Source organism: Hemiscyllium ocellatum, chromosome 17 (genome assembly GCF_020745735.1).
Source record: "Hemiscyllium ocellatum isolate sHemOce1 chromosome 17, sHemOce1.pat.X.cur, whole genome shotgun sequence".
Lineage (NCBI taxonomy): Eukaryota > Metazoa > Chordata > Chondrichthyes > Orectolobiformes > Hemiscylliidae > Hemiscyllium > Hemiscyllium ocellatum.
The window spans coordinates 27,061,328-27,084,857 of record NC_083417.1 but is presented as its reverse complement, the minus strand read 5'-3'; the positions used below and the strand labels follow the sequence as shown (position 1 = coordinate 27,084,857).

At 42.5% G+C, this 23,530-nt stretch overlaps 1 protein-coding gene across 1 annotated transcript in view; it reads right to left on the bottom strand.

Annotated features, from left to right (window-relative positions):
• Positions 1-23,530, bottom strand: part of LOC132824060 (polyamine-modulated factor 1-binding protein 1-like) — a 259,415-nt gene that overhangs the window by 78,834 nt on the left and 157,051 nt on the right. The window contains exons 16-17 of the mRNA XM_060838326.1: positions 22,776-22,943; positions 15,783-15,950 (exon numbers count right to left, since the gene is read on the bottom strand). Coding sequence (XP_060694309.1) covers positions 15,783-15,950; positions 22,776-22,943 — 336 coding nt within the window. The remainder of the gene's footprint in view (positions 1-15,782; positions 15,951-22,775; positions 22,944-23,530) is intronic.

Here is a 23,530-nt window from a genome sequence, read left to right as displayed (position 1 = left end):
TTAATTATGTAAGCCCTGCCCTGGCTTGTCTTAGCAAAATGCAACACCTCACATTTGTGTGAATTAAACTCCAACTGCCATTCCTTAGCCCACTGGCCCAGTTGATCAAGAGTCTAAGCACTCTTATATAATCTTCTTCACTGTCCACCATACCATTAATTTTGGTGTCATCGACAAACTTACTAACCATACCTTCTATGTTCTCCTCCAAATCGTTTATATAACTGGTGAACAACAGTGGATCCAGTACTAATCCTTGTGGCACACCAATGGTCACAGGCCTCCAGTCTGAAAAACAATTCTCTACTACCATCCTCTGTCTCACCATCAAGACAATTTTGTATTGAATTGGCTAGCTCTCCCTGGATCCCAAGTAATCTAACCTTCCTAACCAGGTTACCATGCGATATATTGTCAAATGCCTTACTTATGTCCACATAGACAACATCTGCCACACTGCACTCATCTATTTTCTTGGTCACCTCTTCAAAAAAACTCAATCCAATTTTGTAAGGCACAATTTCCCATGCACAAAGCCATGCTGACTATCCCTAATCAGTCCTTGTCATTCTAAGTGCATGTAGATTTTGTTTCTCAGTCTTTCAGAATCCCCTCCAACAACTTGCCCATCAGTTTCCTGGCTTTTCCTTATAGTCTTTCTTAAGTCGTGGCACAACATTAGCCACCCCCTAGTCTTCTGGCACCTCACCTGTGGCTGTCAATGATATAAATATCTCCAAGAGGGGCCCCTGTGCTTTTTTCCCTAGCTTCTGATAATGTCCTGGGATATACTTGATCAGGTCCCAGGGATTTATCTACCTTTATGATTTTTAAGACATCCAGCACCTCCTCTTCTGTAATGCAGACTCTTTTTACGACTTTACTGTTTACTTTGCTGAGTTCCCTATTCTTTCTCCATGGTAAATGCTGAAGAGAAATAATCTCACACTTCTCCTATTGTTCCATACACAGATAACCTTACTAATCTCTAAGGGGCTCTATTCTCTTCCTAGCTACTCTTTTGTTTTTATTATACTTGTAGAATCTATTTGGGTTCTCCTTGACCTTCTCTGCCAAAGCTATCTCATGTCCCCTTTTTGCCTTTCTGATTTTCCTCTTAAGTGTACTCCTACAATCCCCATATTCATCAAGAGATTCACTTGTCTATACTTGACATATGTCTCCTTCTTTTTCTTGACTAGTGCCTAAATATCTCTAGTCATCCAGTGTTGCTTACTCCTGCCAGACTTACCTTTCACACTAATAGGAAAATGCTGGCCCTGAACTCTCATCATATTGGTTTTGAAAACCTTCCACTTGCCAGATGTCTATTTTAAAACTAATAGAATTATGGTCACTGGTTCCAAAGCACTCCACCACTAATATCTCAGTCACTTGCCCTGCCTTATTTCCCAAGAGAAAGTTGAGTTTTGACTGTTCTCCAGTAGGGCCATCTACAAATTGATTGAGAAAATTTTCCTGAACACACTTAAAAAATTGCTCCCCAAGCCTTAACACAATGGTAGTCCCAGTCTATGTTTGGAACTATAACAACCTACTGTAACAACCCTATTGTTCTTACAGCTATCTGAAATCTCTCTGCATATTTGCTCTTCAATTTCCTGCTTACTATTGGGTGCCCTATAATACAATCCCATCTAAGTGATCACCCCCTGCTTATTTCTCAGTTCCCCCCATATAGCCAGTCCTGTTCCTCACTCAGCCATGTTTCTGTAATAGCTATGATATCCCAGTCCCATGTACCCATCCATGCCCTGAGTTTACCTGCCTTACCTGTCAGGCCTCTTGTATTGACACAAATGCAGTTTAATTAATCAGTCTTTCCTTGTTCCCTGCCATGCTTTTGCCTGCCTAATCTGTGAAATGTACTGCCTTTCACTTCTGTACCAGCCTCAACCTTCTCTTTTGTCTTTAGTGTCTGCCCCCCACAACACACACTACCTGGCTACATTTCCTGGCAGACACCCATCTATCAGACTGTATCTGTGGTATGACCACTTTCTCAAAGCTACTATCTATCACATTCTCCGTCTCCTGCATGCTTCTCAGTATGTTCAACTGTCACTCCAACCAATCCATGTGGTCTGAGAAAAGCTGCAGTCGGATACACTTCCTGCAGGAAAGGGACACACAACTGCTCCCTGATCTCCCACATTGAACAGGAGGAGCATACCACTCTGCCCCTTTAACTAGAGGATTTTGGAAAAAAAGATCTTACCTTGCCCTTACCTTGTTGCTGCTTACCCTCCACACCAAAGCCCAATATTCATCTAAGCCCACACTTAGACCGACTAGCAGCACTTCAACCACAAAACAGCCTTTCTCAAAAATGGCCGCTCCAGAAATGGCCCTGGCTGCTCCAAAAATGAACCACTGACCAGATTTCTGGAATGGACTAACATCCCTGGTGCCCACATCACCTGTAACATGCTATTGCACAGCAGGATGAGCACTCACATTCAGACGTGACTGTGCAACATTCCTGACATTATCCCCAGCTATGGAAGACAAAGGAATATTGCTGCCCTGTTTTGTGGACAAGGACCTGGATGTGCTGCAGAGGAGGCCACGTCTTCAGACTTTGCCAGTCTGGTCATGGATCAACTATTCAGAGAATTCTCAGAGGTGCTGTAGAAAAGTAAATGACCTTTATCCACCTGGGTAATGCCACCACCTTCCCTCATACATACTTTGTCCCTGCTACTGCCCTCATCTCCCAGCAAAAATAAAGCTCTACCACACAGAATTGTTGCAAGCAGCAATGTCTTATTTGCTCTTACCTCCTCTCCCATCCTCCCATAATAATAGCCCTCAATGCCCTCTGTTCTGCCCATTCATTCACTTGGGGCACCTCACTAGCTTACCCCAACTTGTACCTGTACTAACAGCTGCCACTTTCATCTCATTCAATTCCTCCTTTTCTCTGTTTTCAGAAGACAACCCACAATAGGGCAGAAAAGGCCTAGATGGGTGGCAGGATGCCCAAGTTTAGGCTCCCTACTTCCTATAAAGAGAAAATACTGGCACTCAGAAGAGAAAAATGAGAGTACTATAGATAGAAAGGTAAAACAAAATCTAATGAGAGTACACTAAGGCAAGTTGACATTTCATTCCCAATAAAGTCTAATGTTTGTTAAAACATGCCCAGAGTGCTGCTAAAGCTGTTTGTTTGTGACTCTGTGTAGTCTCTGTTGTAATTCTTTCACTGTAAGGATATGCATCAGTTCACGTGGAACAATGTCTCTAGAAACTAGGCACCATGTTGGTATAGACAATGACTGCAGATGCTGGAAACCAAATTCTGGATTAGTGGTGCTGGAAGAGCACAGCAGTTCAGGCAGCATCCGAGGAGCAGTAAAATCGATGTTACGGCAAAAGCCCTTCATCAGGAATAAAGGAAGAGAGCCTGAAGCGTGGAGAGATAAGCTAGAGGAGAGTGGGGGTGGGGAGAAAGTAGCATAGAATACAATAGGTGAGTGGGGGAGGGGATGAAATTGATAGGTCGGGGCGGGGGTAGGGTGGAGTGGATAGGTGGAAAAGAAGATAGGCAGGTTGGACAAGTCATGGGGACAGTGCTGAGCTGGAAGTTTGGAACTAGGGTGAGGTGGGGGAAGGGGAAATGAGGAAAATGTTGAAGTCCACATTGATGCTCTGGGGTTGAAGTGTTCCGAGGCGGAAGATGAGGCGTTCTTCCTCCAGGCATCTGGTGGTGAGGGAGTGGCGGTGAAGGAGGCCCAGGACCTCCATGTCCTCGGCAGAGTTGGAGGGGGAGTTTAAATGTTGGGCCACAGGACGGTGTGATTGATTGGTGCGGTGTGATTGATTGTTGCGGGTGTCCGGAGATGTTCCCTAAAGTGCTCTGCTAGGAGACGTCCAGTCTCCCCAATGTAGAGGAGACCGCATTGGGACCAACAGATACAATAAATGATATTGGTGGATGTGCTGGTAAAACTTTGATGGATGTGGAAGGCTCCTTTAGGGCCTTGGATGGAGATGAGGGAGGAGGTGTGGGCGCAGGCTTTGCAGTTCCTGCAGTGGCAGGAGAAGATGCCAGGATTGGAGGGTGGGTTGTAGGGGGGTGTGGACCTGACCAGGTAATCACGGAGGGAGCGGTCTTTGTGGAAGGTGGAAAGGGGTGGGGAGGGAAATATATCCCTAGTGGTGGGGTCTTTTTGGAGGTGGCGGAAATGTCGGCAGATGATTTGGCTTATCTGAAGGTTTGTAGTGTGAAAGGTGAGCACCAGGGGCGTTCTGTCCTTGTTATGGGTGAAGGGGTGGGGTCTGAGGGCGGTGGTGCGGGATGTGGACGAGATGTTTTGGAGGGCATCTTTAAACACGTGGGAAGTGAAATTGCGGTCTCTAAAGAAGGAGACCATCTGGTGTGTTCTGTGGTGGAACTGGTCCTGCTGGGAGCAGATACGGCGGAGGTGGAGGAATTGGGAATACGGGATGGCATTTTTGCAGGAGGTAGGGTGGGAAGAGGTGTAATCCAGGTAGCTGTGGGAGTTGATGGGTTTGTAAAGAATGTCAGTGTCAAGTCGGTCATCACTAATGGAGATGGAGAGGTCCAGGAAGGGGAGGGAGTTGTCAGAGATGGTCCAGGTAAATTTAAGGTCAAGGTGGAATGTGTTGAAGTCGATGAATTGCTCAACCTCCTCACGGGAGCACGAGGTGGCGTCAATGCAGTCATCAATGTAGCGGAGGAAGAGGTGGGGAGTGGTGCCGGTGTAATTACGGAAGAGCAACTATTCTACGTAGCCAACAAAGAGACAGGCATAGCTGGGGCCCATACATGTGCCCATGACTACCCCTTTGGTCTGGAGGAAGTGGGAGGATTTGAAGGAGAAATTGTTAAGGATGAGGACCAGTTCAGCCAAACGAATGAGAGTGTCGGTGGAAGGGTACTGTTGGGGATGTCGGGAGAGGAAAAAATGGAGGGCTTGGAGGCCCTGGTCATGGCGGATGGAGGTTTAGAGGGATTGGATATCCATGGTGAAGATGAGGCGAGGGGGGCCGGGGAAACGGAAGTCTTGGATGAGGTGGGGGGTGTGGGGGGTGCCTTGAACATTTGTGGGGAGTTCCTGGGGGATAGGACAGTGTCGGGTTAGGTAGAGATGAGTTCAGTGGGGCAGGAGCATGCTGGTTGGCCAGGGCGGTCAGGCTTATGGATCTTGGGAAGAGGTAGAACCGGCCAGTGCGGGATTCCCGGACTATGAGGTTGGAAGCTGTGGGTGGGAGATCTCCTGAGGTGATGAGGTTCTGTATGGTCTGGAAGATGATGGTTTGCTGATGGGGGCTAGGGTCATGGTCGAGGGGGCAGTAGGAAGAGGTGTCCTCGAGTTGGCGTTTGGCTTCAGTGGTCAGTGCGCCAGACTACCACTGCGCCCCCTTTATCTGCTGGCTTGATGGTGAGATTGGGATTGGAGCAAAGGGATCGGAGGGCTGTGCGTTGTGAGGGTGAGGGGTTGGAGGCGGGTAGACAGATTGAGGCGGTTAATGTCCCCGCGGCAGTTGGAAATGAAGAGGTCGAGGGCAGGTAATAGGCCAGCGCGTGGTGTCCAAGTGGATGCAGTGTGTTGGAGGTGGGCAAAGGGGTCCTCGGAAGGTAGGCGGGGGTCCTCGGAAAGTGGGCGGGAGTCCTGATTGTGAAAGTAAGCTCGGAGATGGAGGCGGCGGAAGAAGTGTTCAACGTCACGGCATGTATTAAATTAATTGATGCATGGACGGAGGGGGATGAAGGTGAGTCCTTTGCTGAGGACTGATCGTTCGTCCTCAGTGAGGGGGAGGTCTGGGGGATGGTGAAAACTCGGTAGGGCTGGGAGCTGGGATCTGGTGTGGATGTGGAGCTGTGAGTGGGGGCGGAGCCAGTAACTGGAGTGGGTGTGATGGTGTGGGGAATGGAGGTGGAGTCATGAGCAGGGGTGGTGTTCCCCTCGTTCCCCTCAGGGTTCTGGAGGCCGGGAGTGGTGACAGTGGGATCTGTGAGGGGCATGTCAGCAGAATGCAGGAGAGTGGCGTTGGTGGGGGCAGAAATGCTGGCAGACACGGCAGTATGGGTGGCGGAAGTCACTGAGCGTGTGACATCAGCGATGTTGAGAGGGACGGAAGTGATGTCACGTGTGATGCATGAGAAATTGTGAGGGGCGGAAGTGGTTGTGGGAGTGGCCATAATGGGGGCGGAAGTGACATAATCAATCAGCGTGGGGGTGGCAGCTGCACCAGCTGCATGGCTAATGGCGTCCGAGCAGTTCCAGAGGCTGGGGAATCTTCTGGAATGTTTGAGGAGCATTGGTTATGGAGGTGGGTAGATAAAAGTTTTTAGTACTTACAGTTTTTGATGTTTGAGATGGCAAAAAGACCCCACCACCAGGGATATATTTCCCTTCCCACCCCTTTCTGCCTTCCTCAAAGATCGTTCCCTCCGTGACTACCTGGTCAGGTCCACGCCCCCCTACAACCCAACCTCCAATCCTGGCACCTTCCCCTGCCACTGCAGAAACTGCAAACCTGCGCCCACACCTCCTCCCTCACCTCTATCCAAGGCCCTAAAGGCGCCTTCCACATCCATCAAGTTTTACCTGCACATCCACTAATATCATTTATTGTATCCGTTGCTCCTGATGCGGTCTCCTCTACATTGGGGGGACTGGACGCCTCCTAGCAGAGTGCTTTCGGGAACATCTCCGGGACACCCGCACCAATCAATCACACCGCCCTGTGGCCCAACATTTAAACTCCCCCTTCCACTCTGCCGAGGACATGGAGGTCCTGGACCTCCTTCACCGCTGCTCCCTCACCACCAGGCGCCTGGAGGAAGAACGCCTCATCTTCTGCCTCGGAACGCTTCAACCCCAGGGCATCAATGTGGACTTCAACAGTTTACTCATTTGCCCTCCCCCCACCTCACCCCAGTTCCAAACTTCCAGCTCAGCACTGTTCCCATGACTTGTCCTACCTGCCTATCTTTTTTTCCACCTATCCACTCAACCCTCACTCCACCCCCGACCTATCACCTTCCTCCCCTCTCCCACTCACCTATTGTACTCTATGCTACTTTCTCCCCACCCCCACCCTCCTCTAGCTTATCTCTCCACGCTTCAGGCTCTCTGCCTTTATTCCTGATGAAGGGTTTTTGCCCGAAATGTCGATTTTACTGCTCCTCGGATGCTGCCTGAACTGCTGTGCTCTTCCAGCCCCAATAATCCAGAACCAGTGACCTCAGATATTGCTCTTGCTTGAAATGGGCAGCAATGTTTCCACCTCGAGGTGTGTAACATACAGTGAAGAGAAGCAAAACAATCTGCATTGGACTGGGAACCTGTCGGTCTGGATCCTATGCAATGAATGGGTCCATCTGTCTTGTTGCCTACTGAAAGGCCTGACATTGTTGGGTTTTGCAGCTTTTTCTAACACATGCCAAGACCTTTACATTATCTTACGCCAGCTGCAGCTAGAGCTATTGTCTTGCCAACTGAGCAGTTACAATTTCCAGGATGATGGAAGACGAAATGACGCTCTTGGAAAGTAATTTCCAGACTGTGTTTGTGAGTCAGAGAGGTCCCAAAATTCCAAATCCCCTTTCCAGAAACCTCCTCAGGTCCCAACCAAACCCATCTATAGAGGAACCTTGATTGTCTGAACGAGATGGGTGGGCACTATTTTGTTCAGATAATTGATTATTCGGTTAATTAATTCAATGCCTTTCCTCTGGGGCTTAGAGTTTTCTCTTAAGACCACTCCCCATTCAGGAGATTAGGCATCAGCACATTGCACGCGAGTCCCTGCCCTCGCCTGCCTCCCAACCCTGTCCAACACCGCCTGCACCCCCAAACCTGCCCAACACAGCCCTCCTTCCCCCCACCACCTAAACCATACAACACTGCCCCCAACCCCGTCCAACACCACCCGGGCACCCAATCGCATCCGACACCATTCTCCTTCCCCCACCCCCCAATTCTGTCCAACACTCCCCTCCCATTTGTCCCCACTCCTGCCCGTCTCCCAACCCCATCCAAAACTGGCCACCCCGTCTGCCTCCACCCCCGCACCCTGCCCACAGCCCCACTCGTGTGCCCCCCGACCTGCTCCCGACCCCTCTCCGAGGCTGCCGGACTGGATAACAATAATAAGACTGCTGCTGCTGCCTTTTGGGTAGTGAATCTCCAAATAGTGCGTGCACACACTGCCACACACTCAACTTTTGACTGTAACTTTTTGACATGTTCCACCTTTGCCATGTACAGGACAATGTTGGAGAGATTATCTGGGGAAGGGGGTTTTGGATACACCTCTGTGTAAAACTCTGGGAAAGTCTGTGGGGAAAGACAGAGGGCAGGAGGTCAGTCATTTGGAGACTGTGCCTGGGTTCCCATCAGTCCAGGATTGTTCTTGATAGCATTTCAGTCAGCTGAGTTCACGTTTAATCACTGTAAACAAAAGGCGCGATCACTGTTGGAAACACGTCTTTTATGTAATGTTTCTATCGGGATCTCGAGATCTCCTTCGGATAATCCGATATTCAGATAATTGATATTCAGAAAACTGAGGTTCCTCTGTATATGAGTCTGTACCTGCCTATCTTGCTACCCCTCCCCAACAGCCCCATGCCAGGTTTGTTCAGACACTGTACCCACTGGGAGCTAGCATGACTCTATACAATGGTGAACTCCCCAACTCTTGTATGACTCAGCTCTTATCCATGTTTTATTGTGTCATCATCTTATATATTGAGTTGCCTTCACTCCTTTATCTCTCCTGTCTCTGTGCCTGCACTGTATCCCCTTGAATAAAGTTACCAACTCCCCTTCCTGCAACAGTGGCCCGTCAAGTTTCCGCTCATCCCTGTGTCCATTGCTTTTATTGGATGAAAATAACTGAAAGACCATAGTCCATCTCCTTAACCCACTTAACTACATAACCCTGGATAACAACCTCTCTCTCAATGTTGGCAAAACTAAATAACTGATCATTAACTTCAGAAAGAAGAGAACATGCCTCCATCTACATCAATGGAGTGGAGGTTGAGAGGGTTGAGACCATCAAGTTCCTAGGAATGATATTAACTGACAACCTGTCCTGAACTTGCCATGTAGATGCGATGGTCAAGAAGTCACAACAACGCCTCTTCCTCCTCAGGTGGTTTACAAAATTTGGCACGGATCCTCACGAACTTGTAAAGATGCATCTTAGAAAGCATACTGTCCGGGTGCGTAATGGCCTCGTACAGCAACTGCTCTGTCCAGCACCGTAAAAAAACTACAGAAGGAAGCGTGCATTGCCCAGACCATCACCTTCCATCCATAGACCCCAATTACACAGCTCGTTGCTGCAGAAAGGCTGCCAACATCATCACAACCCCTTCCCACCCCGGTAGTGCTCTCTTCCAAACTCTTCCGTCAGGCAGAAGGTACAGAAACCTGAACACGTGCACCAGCTGGTTCAAGAACAACTTTTTCCTGCCATTATTAGACTGATGAGCGGACTCTCTAACTTCAAATAATGCTGATCTTGTTACTGTTGACCCGTGCACTGTAATCTGTATGCCCCTGTCCAACATTTTTCTTCTCTCTTATCCTATGATCTATATGTCCTTGCTTACCAAGATCTGCCTGTACTGTTTGTAAACAAAACTTTTCACTGTACTCAGATACACGGAACAATAAATCAAATCAATCAATCAATCATTCAAGAGCCAGTACACTGAATGATGGCCACACATGATTGTGTCAGCATTGACCCTGAACCGACTATTAAGGAGCCACATGACTGACCGTGACCATAGATTTCAAAGGCATGACCCTTTGGACCATGGGCACCCAGGCAGGACTCTTGGACATGCCTCTGGATTGATCTCAGAGGCTGCCCTTGACTTCCTGAGCCAAACCGCCTGACTGACAGATGGCCTTCAGTGAAAATTACTCCCCTTAGACCTTTAGATATGACTGTTTGAAGTACATGAAGTACGTGTACGTGACTTACACATGGTGTCGGTTTCAGATTGATGTATTGATATGCTATACAGCACAATGTCCACTTTCTTGACTGGGGATTGCTTATCGGAAAGACAAGTTACCTGGCTCTTGTCACTGTGCTAAAAAATCTGCTTAGCAATTCAGTGAGCAACTGGGTTGGTACTCAGTGAATGTGTGCTGACAGAGCAAGCAAGTAGTGCTGGGACACAGCTTGATCCAATCCGCAAGCTGGGAGCCTGTCCCTGCATGCAAACTGGCCTTGTAACAGTACGTTAATACTAGTTACCATTGTGCCCCGAAGTGCAGCTTTAAAGTACTGTAGCATCCTGCATGCAGAGTGGAGAGGTACCACATGGGTTCTGAGAGGCTGGCAATTATCAGTGTCCTTTGCACACGCTGCAATCTAGTGCACTAGACTGTGCCTTGAGAAGTTGTTACTGAGTGCCCAGAGGAGTGGATGTCGCTAGGTATCTGCTCGTACTTGCACATTGGGAATTGTTGATGACTATTTATATGATAGAATAGGAAGTTGTACATTAATGAGGTGAGACTGGTTATTAATGATACTGTTAATCCACATTAATCTCATTAACAGACATTTTGTCACTCCATACCGAGAATATGTTGCTTGGAATTCTGTTTGAAAATGCAATAAATTCGTCCCCATGTAGAAAAAGGCTTCGCCCAATGTCATGTGTGATTTTTTGCTGCAGCCCATATCATTCAAGCCTTTACAACATTCTGCCCTACATGTTCTATTTGAGTCAGCTTAGTTCTTCCACAGAAATTCATAATCCTTAACTTCTTTGTTCATAACTGTTATGTTGATATATCTTATTAAGAGAAAAATTCCACTATCTGAATTTACTACATTTTCTAAAAGTATATTTATGATAATTCTAATGCGTATGTACCAATCCTAACTTTGTTCTTTGTAGTATGATATAAATGAAGGATAATCAGTGCATTTTGCTTCGTAGCAGAAGGAGTGATGGCATCCATCTTGAGTCTGCTGAGTCATCAGGCACAATTTATCAATAAGCATTTGGTTTCATGGCTTTGTTAGCCAACTACATTAAAAATAATCTCTTGGGTGAAACAGCAAGAGAGCTACTCTATTTTGCATTTTAATTACAATTATTATTAATTATAATTTACAGTTGTGCAAAAATTCTACTCCTGTTAAGGAATGCAGCTTCCAAAAACAGCCATTTTTAAACATCAAAGTCAGGTATCAATACTTTGAAAAATATGCTAGTTTAGCAAGATAAATTTCTTTGGAAACTCATACAAGCTAGTGCAAATAAATACCTTTATACGCAGCAATATATTACGTGTTGGCTGAATGAGCTAAATAATTGTGCCAAACTGCTCACAGATTATATCATATTTCTTTCATCATTTAATTTCTTAAATATTTTCTGTCTCAAGAAATTTGCATTTCAACGCAAAAAGGTAATATTCCTCATCAAACAGCCAATAGTCAATATGGTCTTTAAAAGCATCAAGGAATTGATCTTCCTCTTCTACACACAAGGCTCTAGTTCCCTAGACACACTTGTTCTTATTCTTACAATTTCATTTCAGATAGTTGAGAACATTTGGTGGCATAGAGATTTATAAAATATCCCTTGGATAACAAGTTAAACTGAGGCCACATCTACTCTCTTAGGTGTCACAAAAGATCTCATGACACTATTTCAAAGAAGAACAGGGATGTTATGTCCACTAATCTGGCTAATAATTAACCCTTAATCAAGATCAGTAAAAAACATTATCTGGGTACTGTCTGTGGGAATTCACTTTGTACAAAATTGACTGCCCTGTTTCCTGTGTGACAACAGTGATTTCACTTCCAAAGTACTTCCTTGATTATAAAGCACTTTGGTACAACCTGAAATCATGAATTTTTTTGTCTTTTTTGTTCTCAGTAAGTAACCTCAAGTACTGATGTTGACAGTGAAGCTAATTTTGAATAGTACACACTTTTAAAACAATATCTATAAAAAGTTGTTTGGTGAAAATATGAAATTATACCATTTCCAGTTTCTTGAAATAATCTGCAACATTGACAAGGCCAATTTAAAATCCTAGGTTGTCGTGTAGAAATACTGACTACAGCAGTTAACTTGGTTGTTGCTTTCTTTGGAGCAGCTTGCAATATGCTTGCTTTCAATCAATTGGCCAGGAGAAAGTTGCTGCTGCCATGGTGAACTCAAACTGCATTGGTGTAAATACTGGAAACTAGTTTTGTTGTTGACAGCTACCATCCCTAGAAAATACATAAATCTGAAATTCTGATGGACAGATGAGAAAACAAAACATGCTCCATCAGCTTTCTTTGAATGATATTAATTCCTTTGCTTTCTTTGGTGGCTGTTTTCAATCTGGTTAACATCAGAATCTGGGTTATTTATTTGCAGATGATTTCTTGACTAGCTCTGAATCAAATACAATTTTCAAAATTTTTACCAACAAAACTCAAAACAATAATTTGGGGAAATTATTCAAAATATGAAGGGCACATTAAGCCAGAAAATCTAATTGCTGATCTTTCTTAAAAATAAAACTTGCCACTTAATTTGCTGCTGTCATTACATGGACGTAGCGTTTTTATATACACGTGCTATGAACTAGTTATCAAGATTACTCTACAATTTCCATAATAAACAGCAAGTAATGCACTGATTGCTAATCAGTTCATAAGCCTATGTTTAAATAATTATATTGAAAATAAGAAAAATAGCAATTAAATTTGTTTATATGCAAAAATATCTCACAAACCAATTAACATTTTTATACTGTACTTTGGCCACTAGATGTCACTAACATTCAGCTCACTAGTCACATCTTAAGAAATCAAGTCCTGCAACAATAAATCACAACTTTTTTTTACCCTAAATACTTTATACATTTTATCACTTTGAGATAACTAAATTACTGACCCATTCAAAAACATTTTAATTCCATGAATGGTAAAGCTAATGATCTATATCAGTAAACAGAACAGATTAATTGCCAACTTATATTGGGCTCCATAATTAAAGTAGTAAATTGTTATTGTATTTGCGCAATACTTCTCATTTCCAAATTGCTCTGTGCAGTATAGAAATGTTTCATAAACTGTAATAATTCGTAGGTGTTTGATTCCTGTGTTACTGACTGCAGTTTTGCATCTCTGACTAGTAGTTCACTTGCTAGATTCAGTGCTGCTATTAAAATTCATATTGAAGAAGAACACAGGTTGGTTTCACAAAAAGAAATGTCTTGTTCAAAAGAAGTCAAACAACATTGCAATCATTTATTAACAGAAGACCCTTTCTGAAATAGAGGCACTTCAGTCTAAATTTTCTATTACACTTAATTACCCAGCTAAACATAGCAACATCAAGAACAGACAGAAATAGAGAACATGATAGAAATAAAGTGAAAAAAAATCACTTTCTGGTGACATGATTTGTAATACATAGTTGAGGCACTGACTAACATACTTTTCAACATCAATTTAAAGCCTGGCTATGTGGACAAGGGGTGGTGTAATGAATATGGCAATTTTAGCCATTGTGGATGGCATACTATATAACAGCTGTCATGGCTGACAACATTTTGAATTCACTTCTTGTCCAGTTGATGCGCATCTCTCTGGGAGTGTCAGAGAAAAGACAGCTCGTAAAGGAATACAGTGTCTTGTTTTAATAGAAATGTTCATACAGTGAAATTAGATTCAGCTATAACCTACATTTCTTATAATGAAAACTGCATTATGCAGTATCTTTGGGAACATATCAAAACGGCTCCTTAGGGCAGGTATTGATCAATGATTTGTGTTTAAAGGAAGCTGTTTAATCCAGTTGAAGTTATATTTAATTAAGACAGAAAGTAGCAATTAAGTTTTAAGAAACGTCCTTCATTTAGACAGGTGCCTGTTTAACTATGGGTAAAGAGAAATATTACATACCTAGGAAAAGTTATTTTCATTCCTAGAATGGTGATCTTCAGATGCATTACAGTCCAAGGGCCAACTACGTACTTGGATCTTTCATTTACTTATGGAAAGCACAATTACATACTCAAAGCAGATATGCACCTTTCATTCATCTGTTCTTGTCATTTTGCATCCTGTCACATTTTGATCTCTGCCCTTCTATGTTTGATTGAAGTGTGGAGTGCACTCAATTTAATTCAAAGAAGGTGTATATAAATTTTTAAGAAACAGCAAAAACTGCCACATGCAAATCACAGTCTTCTATATATGCCTTAAAAAGATTAAGTCAATTGACTAAAAAGGCCAAATACCATTAAGGTAAATTTAGTATGTTCCTGCTGATGATTTATTGCCTTGGAAAATTTACCCTTTAAAGCCTTTGTGCTGCTTCTCCTGTGAAGATGATCTCAATTAAAAAAATATAGTTTATTGAAAGAATATTTTCCTTGAAGTCTGCTTAAAACTTACCATTTGATTAAGGCTCTACTTTCTAAATTAGCCAGAAATCATTGACTAAGAATACAAGAACTTAAGAGATAGGAGCAAGAGTAGGTCATTCGGTCCTCTGAACCCATCCCACTAATCAATGGCTTATCCTTTACTTCATTACCATTTCCCTGCAATTACCACCAACCCCTGGAATAAAAACAAAAACCTGCAGATGCTGGAAATCTGGAACAAACACAGAAAATGCTGATGAAACTCATCATGTTTGGAATTGTCTGTGGAGGCAGAAACTCTCCACAGATGCAGCCAAATCTGAGTTTGTCCCACCAATCCTCTGATGTTTTAAATATTTGAAAATGTATCAATCTCTATCTTGAACATAGTCAGTAATGGCCTCCATAGACATCTGGGGAAGAGAATTACAAACATTCACAACTCTCTCAGTAAGAGATTTTTTTTTCCCACCTCTCAGAAATCTGGAATTGTTCCAGTGCAGACAGAGGCCATTTGGCCATTGTGTCTGCACTGGCTCCCTGAGCATTTTAACATAGTGAAAATCTGAGTTCTAAATGGCCGGTCTCTTATTCTAAGACTGTGTCCCCTAGTTCTAGGGCTGCCAGGCAGGGGAAGCATCATTCCTTAATTTTCCCTTTCAATCCCTATAAGAACATAGAACAGTACAGCATATGGCCCTTCACCCCACCATGACCATGCTAACCATGATGCCAATCTAAACTAATCTCATCTGCCTGCCAGAATTCTATATGTTTGAATACAGTCATGTCTCATTCACTGAGCACGATGGCATGGAAGCTGTATGGGTGCATTATGGAGTGAGAATGGTGAGAGGTCTAACAGTTTTTAAAAGAACTGTTGCAAAGCCCCAAAAAATGAAGATGGGTTTTCTAACCAGGCCACCACCTCATTCATCTGCCTTTTTAGCTGTCTACATCTGTTCCTAGGGCCAGTGAACCTGTACTGAAAATGTGTTGCTGGAAAAGCGCAGCAGGTCAGGCAGCATCCAAGGAGCCGAAGAATCGACGTTTTGGGAATGAGCCCTTCTTCAAGAAGCTCCTTGGATGCTGCCTGACCTGCTGCACTTTTCCAGCAATACATTTTCACCTCTGATCTCCAGCATCTGCAGTCCTCACTTTCTTCCAGTGAACCTGAAGCCATTTCACACAACTCCCCTAAGCCCCATGAAAACTCAGTGCATCGGACCACTTTCGACAGCAAGTTTAGAAACTTTCTGACTTGAATTATCCACATTGGTGGGCAAAACCCAGCTCCTATTTTTAAATAAGTAAAGTAACATTTGGAGCCTAATATTTATTAAATGATCTGGAAATACGTATTACCTCTTCAGTTTTAGAGTGATATTTTTCTCGAAGGGAGACCAGTTCGACTTTCATTATTAGTAACTCTTCTTCCTTACTGCTAAGTTCCTTCATGGTTTCGTGGGATTTCCCCTGTGACATTATCATCTGGTTGCTGAGTTCCACTAATCGATTCTCACAAATGTGAGCCTGGAAAAAATGAAAGTGCATTTTAACACAAATCACACTCCCTAAGAGAACTGTGGCACACTTCTAATTATAAAGTAGACCTCTAAGATATCCACATATAACTTGTATTATTGGTGCATTGCAATTCGGTCTATTTAATGACCAATTTTCTCAATCTGACAACAAAGACTCCTGGATTTTGTGTTCATTTTGCATTTTATCTTGTTTTCATAACCAATTCCAAGTAATAGAGATGGTCTTGTGGCACAGTGAGAACCATCTTGCCTCTGAGTCAGGAGCTCTGAGTTTGAGTCTTATCCTCTGACTTGATGGCCAGGAAAGGTGAGCTGAATATTAATCCAACAGCAGTTGGAAAGAATGGGAAAGATTTCTGGTCAGCCTTGTGAGTGAAGAAAGTCGGAGCGTCCACCATCAATACCTATAGCTCAAGACCACAACACGCACGTGAAAGTGCTTTTTAACAAAACAACTCACACTTCCTGAGAGAAATGTAGCCTACTTCTAATTATAACACACCTCTAAGATATGCACACACAACTTCCCATTTCCTGACCAAGTAAAATGATTCTTTCCTATCCAGTTACTTTTTGTTTGGCTGGGAAATATGTCAAAGACTGGATCTTTTCTCTTATCATCTATTCATTGCTTGACTTCTCTTTTCAGAGATTTGACATAGTTGAATGTTAACTATGCACTTAAAAGATGTTTTGTTGAGGGGCTAGAATTTCAAAATTGTTAGCAAGAGAGCTAGACGTGAGATAAGGAGGAACTTATTTACTGAGAGAGTTGTTAGGATTTGGAATTCGCTGCATGAGAGTGTTGGAGGCGGATTTCATACGGAGGTGGGTGTATATATGAAAGTGATGAAGTAGAAGGATATGGAGATAGGACTGGGGAGTGGGACTAGCTGGGGTAATTCTTTCAGGAGTTGTTACAGACACGATGGGTTGAATAGCCTCCTGTACTGTAAAATTCTATGATTCTATGTTACATCATCATGAAAGATGTCTATCAGTACATAATGTGCTGCACCACCAAGTTATTCAGCATCTTCCTAATCACTGGATTCAGATTTGTTGGTGAACAAAATTCTGAAACTGATATGGGGTGATGGGGAGGAGTAGTGGATATCATTTACGAGAAATTTCTCACTTTGGGTCAATGTTCTTGTGGAATCAAGCTGCCACCTACCTGTTCCTCCATATAAGCTGTAGTAGCAGAAGCACGTCAATCAGCCCTACTCCACATTCAACAAGATCATGACTGCTTAGAAGTCCACCTATTTTGAACAATGTATTTTCCCCCCTCTGTCATTAAGAGCCTCCACTGCACCTCCTCCATTCCCTGTTCCACTGCTCTAAATCACCACCGCTCAAAACGCAATAAAGACAGAGTTCCACTTGTCCTTACCTACCACCCCACCAGTCTCTGCATCCAATGTAGCATCTTCAACACTTCCGTCAACTCCAATTAGGCCCCACCAGCAAGAATATCGTCCCCTCCCCACCCCTCTCCGCCTTCCACAAGGATAGTTCCCTTCGCCAATCCATGGTTCGTGCCATTCTCCCCACCAACCCCCCCGAACCCCCAGGTACCTTCCCCTGCAACTGTAAAAGATGCAAAATCTGCTAGCATACCAACCCCTCACCTCTATCCAGAACCCCAAGCAGTTCTTCCAGGTGAGACAGAGATTAACTTATCTCTCCTTCAACCTACTTTACTGTATCTGATGCTCCTGATCTTTCTCTACATCAGTGAGACCAAATGTAAACTCAGGGCATGTTTTGACAAGCATCTCAGGTGGGCCTGCAGGAGCTGACCTTGCCTCTCAGTCACTGCCCATTTTAATTTGCCTTCCCACTTCCTTTCCGACATGAACACCCTTGGCCTCCTCCATTGCCGGCAGCCTACAGACCAGAGGACTTAACATTGAGTTCTCCAATTTCAAATAACTTTGTTACCCATCACCGGCTCCCTTTCCAGCCACCCGCTTCCTTCTATTCCTCTGATTGACCCTTCTTTCCAGCTATCAGCTGGATTCATTTCTCCCATTGAGCAACCAGATCATACCCTCTACCCATGTTCACCTATCACAACCTCACCACCAAGCCTCACTACCTACCCAGAAACCTCCCCCCCACACTCTTTATCGCAGCTCCCCTTACACCCACCCCCAGTCCTGAAGAAGGGTTACACCTGAAATGTTGACCTCTCCACCTCCTGATCCTGCCTGGCATGTTGTATTCTTCCAGCCTCCTGCTTGTCTTCCTTGATGATCCTCAAGTCCACTTTCCTGTCTTTTCCCATGTAACCTTCAATTCCCTTACAGATTAAAAATTTACAGTGGAGATAGACAGATTTTTAAATAGTTACGGTGTTGACGAGTTATGAAGTGCAGGCAGTATTAGTGGAGTTGAGTACAAAATGAGATCAGTTTTATTATATTAAATGGTTCAACAGACTTGATGGGCTGAATTGCTGATGCCTGCTATTAGTTCATATGGTGGTGCTGCCCCAACAGAAGTGGTGGCAAGAAACCATGATGGACTTGAAAAGTAGAAAAAGTCTCCAATAAATCTTGGCCAAAATTATAGCTGACACCATGCACATGTTGCTTCACTGGAGTAATTCTGAATTTTACCCTTACTTTTAGATACCTCGTATTACCTTCTGCATAGCTGTCTGCGGCAACAGAAGTAATACAGCAACAAGAAGCAGATACAAGCAGAACTGGTATACAAACCTTTAACTACCAAAACACTACAGGTATTAGCAAAAGCTAATTGAAATGTTGAATTAAACACAAAATTTAGATGCCATTCAATTCAAGTATCTTACAAAATAATGCAGAATCATCTGCAGAAAACCATTAATGCATTTATTCTGACCAGCCTAAGCCAATGCCACTTCTTCACAAAGATGAAGCGTCAGCAGATAACCTTTATACCTAAAATGCACAGGAAAATCAATGGGAGATGGCTTAATGCAGAAACTAATATAAGTTTGATTTGTAAAGCATTTTTAATTAAGCTTCTGCTGATTAAGTGTGCCCAAAGTGTGAGTATGTGGGGGTGAGATTACATTAATATTGGCTGCTGTTGTATTAGTGCCATATCTAGGTTAATCCTTAAGCAATCTCTATGTCACAGGGTCTATAAAAAATAATTTCATCACAGTCTCACGTTTAATCAGTATTGAGGATGACCTTAGCAGAATTCATTGCATTCTAAAGAATTAATTATTTTTTCATGTATTCCACCTGCGCTATGTTCTTCAACTGCTAATATCTCAGATGACTCACAGCACAATTACATTTGCACAGTATTAAAGAAAAATTACAATGTGTGATCTTGTTTCACATCTGATTGGGTTAATGAATCAGGTCTTGTTGTTAAAGATCTATGATGGGTGTGTACCATGAAAGGATGATTTAAAGTGGTGCTAACCTTGTAATTCCTCATGTTAGGGACCAGACCAAACCCCTCAAAATATATTAAGAGGATAGCCTAGATCTAAACGTTTTCTTATTTTAAAGGCAAGTGTTGTGTTCTGGATGTAATTCGATTGGTCAAACTACCAATCTTGAAGCAAAACACACTTTATTCATACACTATAGTTAAAATACAACAAAAGAAAAAAGGAATTGGAGTAACTTAATTCTATTGGAAACTTAACAGAATAATAGATTATTTAACTACTAAACAGTAACTGTTCCAAAGTAGTAAAATCCTACAAACACATCTTTGGCAAAGGGAAATTCAGTAGAATGTCTCATATTCAATTCTCCTGTCCAGGAGGAAAAACGTCAAGAGAAAACCCTGAGAGAGACTGTAGCAGGGAGCGATGTACTGCAGCTTCAAGACCTCAGCAACTGCTACAGAAAAACTAAAACTAAAATTCTGGCTCTGAGGAGCTTGACCCTACCCGTTCAGCTGCTTCTATTGTTCCAACTTATAAAAAACCTAAGGCCTTACAAGTATTTACATTATTGGATTCAAATAGGCAGTTTGTCACTTCTGCCTTCAAACCCCTTTTCAAAGCCCAACCCAAAATACACCTCTGAAAGCCATAGTTTGAAAGTCACAGAATTTATGATTTGGAGATGCCGGTGTTGGACTGGGGTGTACAAAGTTAAAAATCACACAACACCAGGTTATAGTTGCTCCTTCATCAGGTGGTAGTGGAGGGCTCAATCCTAACATAAATTCTGTGTGTTAGGATTGAGCCCTCCACTACCACCTGATGAAGGAGCGACGCTCCAAATGCTAGTGTGTTTCCAATTAAACCTGTTGGACTATAACCTGGTGTTGTGTGATTTTTAACACAGAATTTATTAAATAAATAGCAACCGATTAAGTTGTCATATAGAGGAAGTTTTCAAATCACTTGAATGACTGGAAAAATATATATATGAGTTAAATACAAGCAATATTGCTGCAATACAATATATAGTGAAACAAAGAAATATATTAAAATAGTACACTTCGGAATTGTGCAGGCGTATGTTCATCAACATGTTAAAAATAGTGCTCAGAGAGTTCAACACTATTTAATCCAAGTGCCGTGAAAGTATGGCTAGCTGATGGCTTATTACAACCACTAACTTTCTTTTCTATATAAAAGCTGAAAAATCTATTACAACAGTTTTGGTAAATCTAGAGACACTGAAATCAGTTCTCATGAGTTGCAACATCCTGGAGGTCAGTATCTGATAATACTTCACTTGGTGAGTTGGGTCCAGTAACTTTTCCTTCTTGTAGAAGAATTGTGGGCTTTTTTCCAGCCAACAACTTGGAGACAGAGATGGAGGTCAAAGGTAGACTGCCAACTCATCAGGGATTCCTGCTTTTCTTCTGGGGTTTAAGCAGTATCAGACATATAATCCCAGAATTATACATTTAAGCAATTCAACCTGGTCCAATACCAGTCATGTGGCAAGGATTGGTGTTTCAGGTGCTGATGATCTATTCTGGTGGGCTATTAGAAGGTTAAGCTAATATTGTAGCTTTACCTCTCTACTATACTTTCCATTATGAGGTAATGAGGTAACCATAAAAATGTTAACTCTCATTTTAGCACAACAGGTCTTGATGCAGTCTTTTATCCAGATTTGGTTGGATATAGATGTTTTATCTCCAGTTTCTCTGTGTCAGCTTTAGCTGGAATATCTATAAAATGCAGAGGGTTAAGATGTTTCTGGAAATACAAGTTTGTGACCAACTTTGGACATTTCATGAGTCTAGGCAAGGCTTCCTGTTTTCAAAATAAACAGAATTTAAACACAAAACTGTAGAAGAAAATGCATTTTTCTTTGAGATCTCTTGCACACCTCTGGCTATGTGTGATATTACTTTCTGCTGTGATTTGATTGACAGTTTTATGAATATGTAAGAAGTTTCTGAATTTCTATTTGTGCATTTTCATATTAACAAGCAATCAAGATGATAGAATGTTTGTTCAAAGGGAGTTCAATAGTTATATTTGACTGACAGTTTATGAGGTTCTAAGAGGGACTTTTTCAAAAAAGAATTTGAATGGCTGATTTTTAATAAATAATTCCTAAACGTTTAAAAAGTTTCCCTGTATTAGCATATGGCTTGTGACTTTTGTATATAATGATGACTGGTTGTTTGGCATGTGGGATGAAGGCATGGAGGGAGTATATGGGATTTGAGAGGGTATGATGAGGCATTATAGAATTGAAGAAGGGCATGTCAGTAGGTGGGAGGGTTGATAGCTAGAATGCCTAATAACATGTGGAGCACTGCCTGATGTCCAAGTGAATGGATACACACTTCTAATATGTTTGCATTGGAATCTGATCATCTCCATTCACTGTCCTAACTTTAGCACATCACAGATTCTCAGAAATGAAAATTCCAGATGACTAAGTTAACTTTACAAAGCCAGAAAATGGCCTAATTGACACTTGCTAAACTGAAGATGAAAATTCAGCCTTATAGGCTCAATTTATTCAGACTCTTACCATATATACTCTTACCTACCATGAAGCAATGTGGCAAATATCTGCTTTGCAGCTCCACTGGAAGTATAAGCTTTCTTAAATGTGGAGATCAAAACTATTCGCAGTACTCTAGATCTGGGCTCAATAAAGTCTTATACAGTTGTGATAAGGCTTCCTTATTCTTGCACTCATCTCCCTTGCAATAAATGTCTATATGCCATTTGCCTCTTACATTGCTTGCTGTACTTGTATGATAAGTTTCTGTGTTCCTTGTATTGGTACACCAAAATTTCTCTCAACATCGACACTAAGAAGTTTAATGTCTTTTGAAAAAAAAATTGATTTTCTATTATTCGGGCGAACCAAATAATCTCATATTTTATACATTATCCTCCATCTGCCACTTACATGCCCATTCACTTTGCCAACCTGTATTCTTTGTAGCTTAATTCATCCTCCTAGCTTTCATTCCCATCTGCTTTAATAACTCCCATTAATAAAAGTGATTTTAAAATCATGAAGGGTCACTGTTTGGCAAAAAGAAATACAGTTTCATCTCTACAAGTTCAAACTAGGTACGAAATATATAATCTTTCACCCTCCTTACGGTCCTTAGAATTTGAGGCAAGGATTGCACTTAACTGAAATTGTGTGTGTGACAAAACAGACTGTTCATACAAAGTATAATGGTAACCTTGTCTAACTACTGGAGTATAGATCTGACTCTGAATTGCACACGGGCAAGGACTAAATATACCTGCAGAGAAGAGGAAATGGAACAACACGATGAGAGGGAAAACAACTTGCAGTTATAAACTGAAAGTAACATACATACTCGTAACGTTAAATAAAACTCTTACTTCCTCTTCTGCCCGTTGATTCAGTGCTTGCATTTTTTTCAGTTCATCATGCAGTCTTCTCATCCTTTCCTCATATGCTGCACTTTCCTCTGCTAACTGCATATTTCTCTGTTGACTACGTGCAATATCATTTCTCAGGCTGGCTATCTCTCGACTCTTCTTACTTAGCTGCAATGGAAAGCACAATTAAAAGCTGCGCTGCTTACTTGTAAAAGCCAAAATAATACAGAGGCAGAAATGTCATGCTCCCACAGAATACGCTTAGGACATTGCATTATGAGGCAGTCTCATTTACCACATACATTTTTTAAATATAATAAAAACAAAGTGCTGGAAAAACTCAGCAGAGCTTACAGGTTTTCGCAATGAAGAAATTTATATTCAACTTAATTTGCTACTTAGATGCCTCAGTAGGCCAAGGGCAGGCACTAGGATGGGTGGGTATGCTGCTCGCTCTACTTTCTGAGCACCCCCCAGCTCCAAATCCGCTGGCTCGCGAACATAAAATCCAGGCATTTACAATTTTCAATATACAGTAGCGCCTCGACATACGAACGACCCCGTTCACGAACAAATCGGTTTACAAACAGGATTGTACGCAAAACTTTGCTTCAACGTACATACGAAATTCAAGGTACGAACGAAGGTATGAACACAAAAAGCCCACGTGCGACCACATAGTTTCATTGTTTTGCTTTGCTACGCGCTTGTTGAATGCAAAAGCTCTTGGGCCCCATGTGATCTCATTCAGTTCG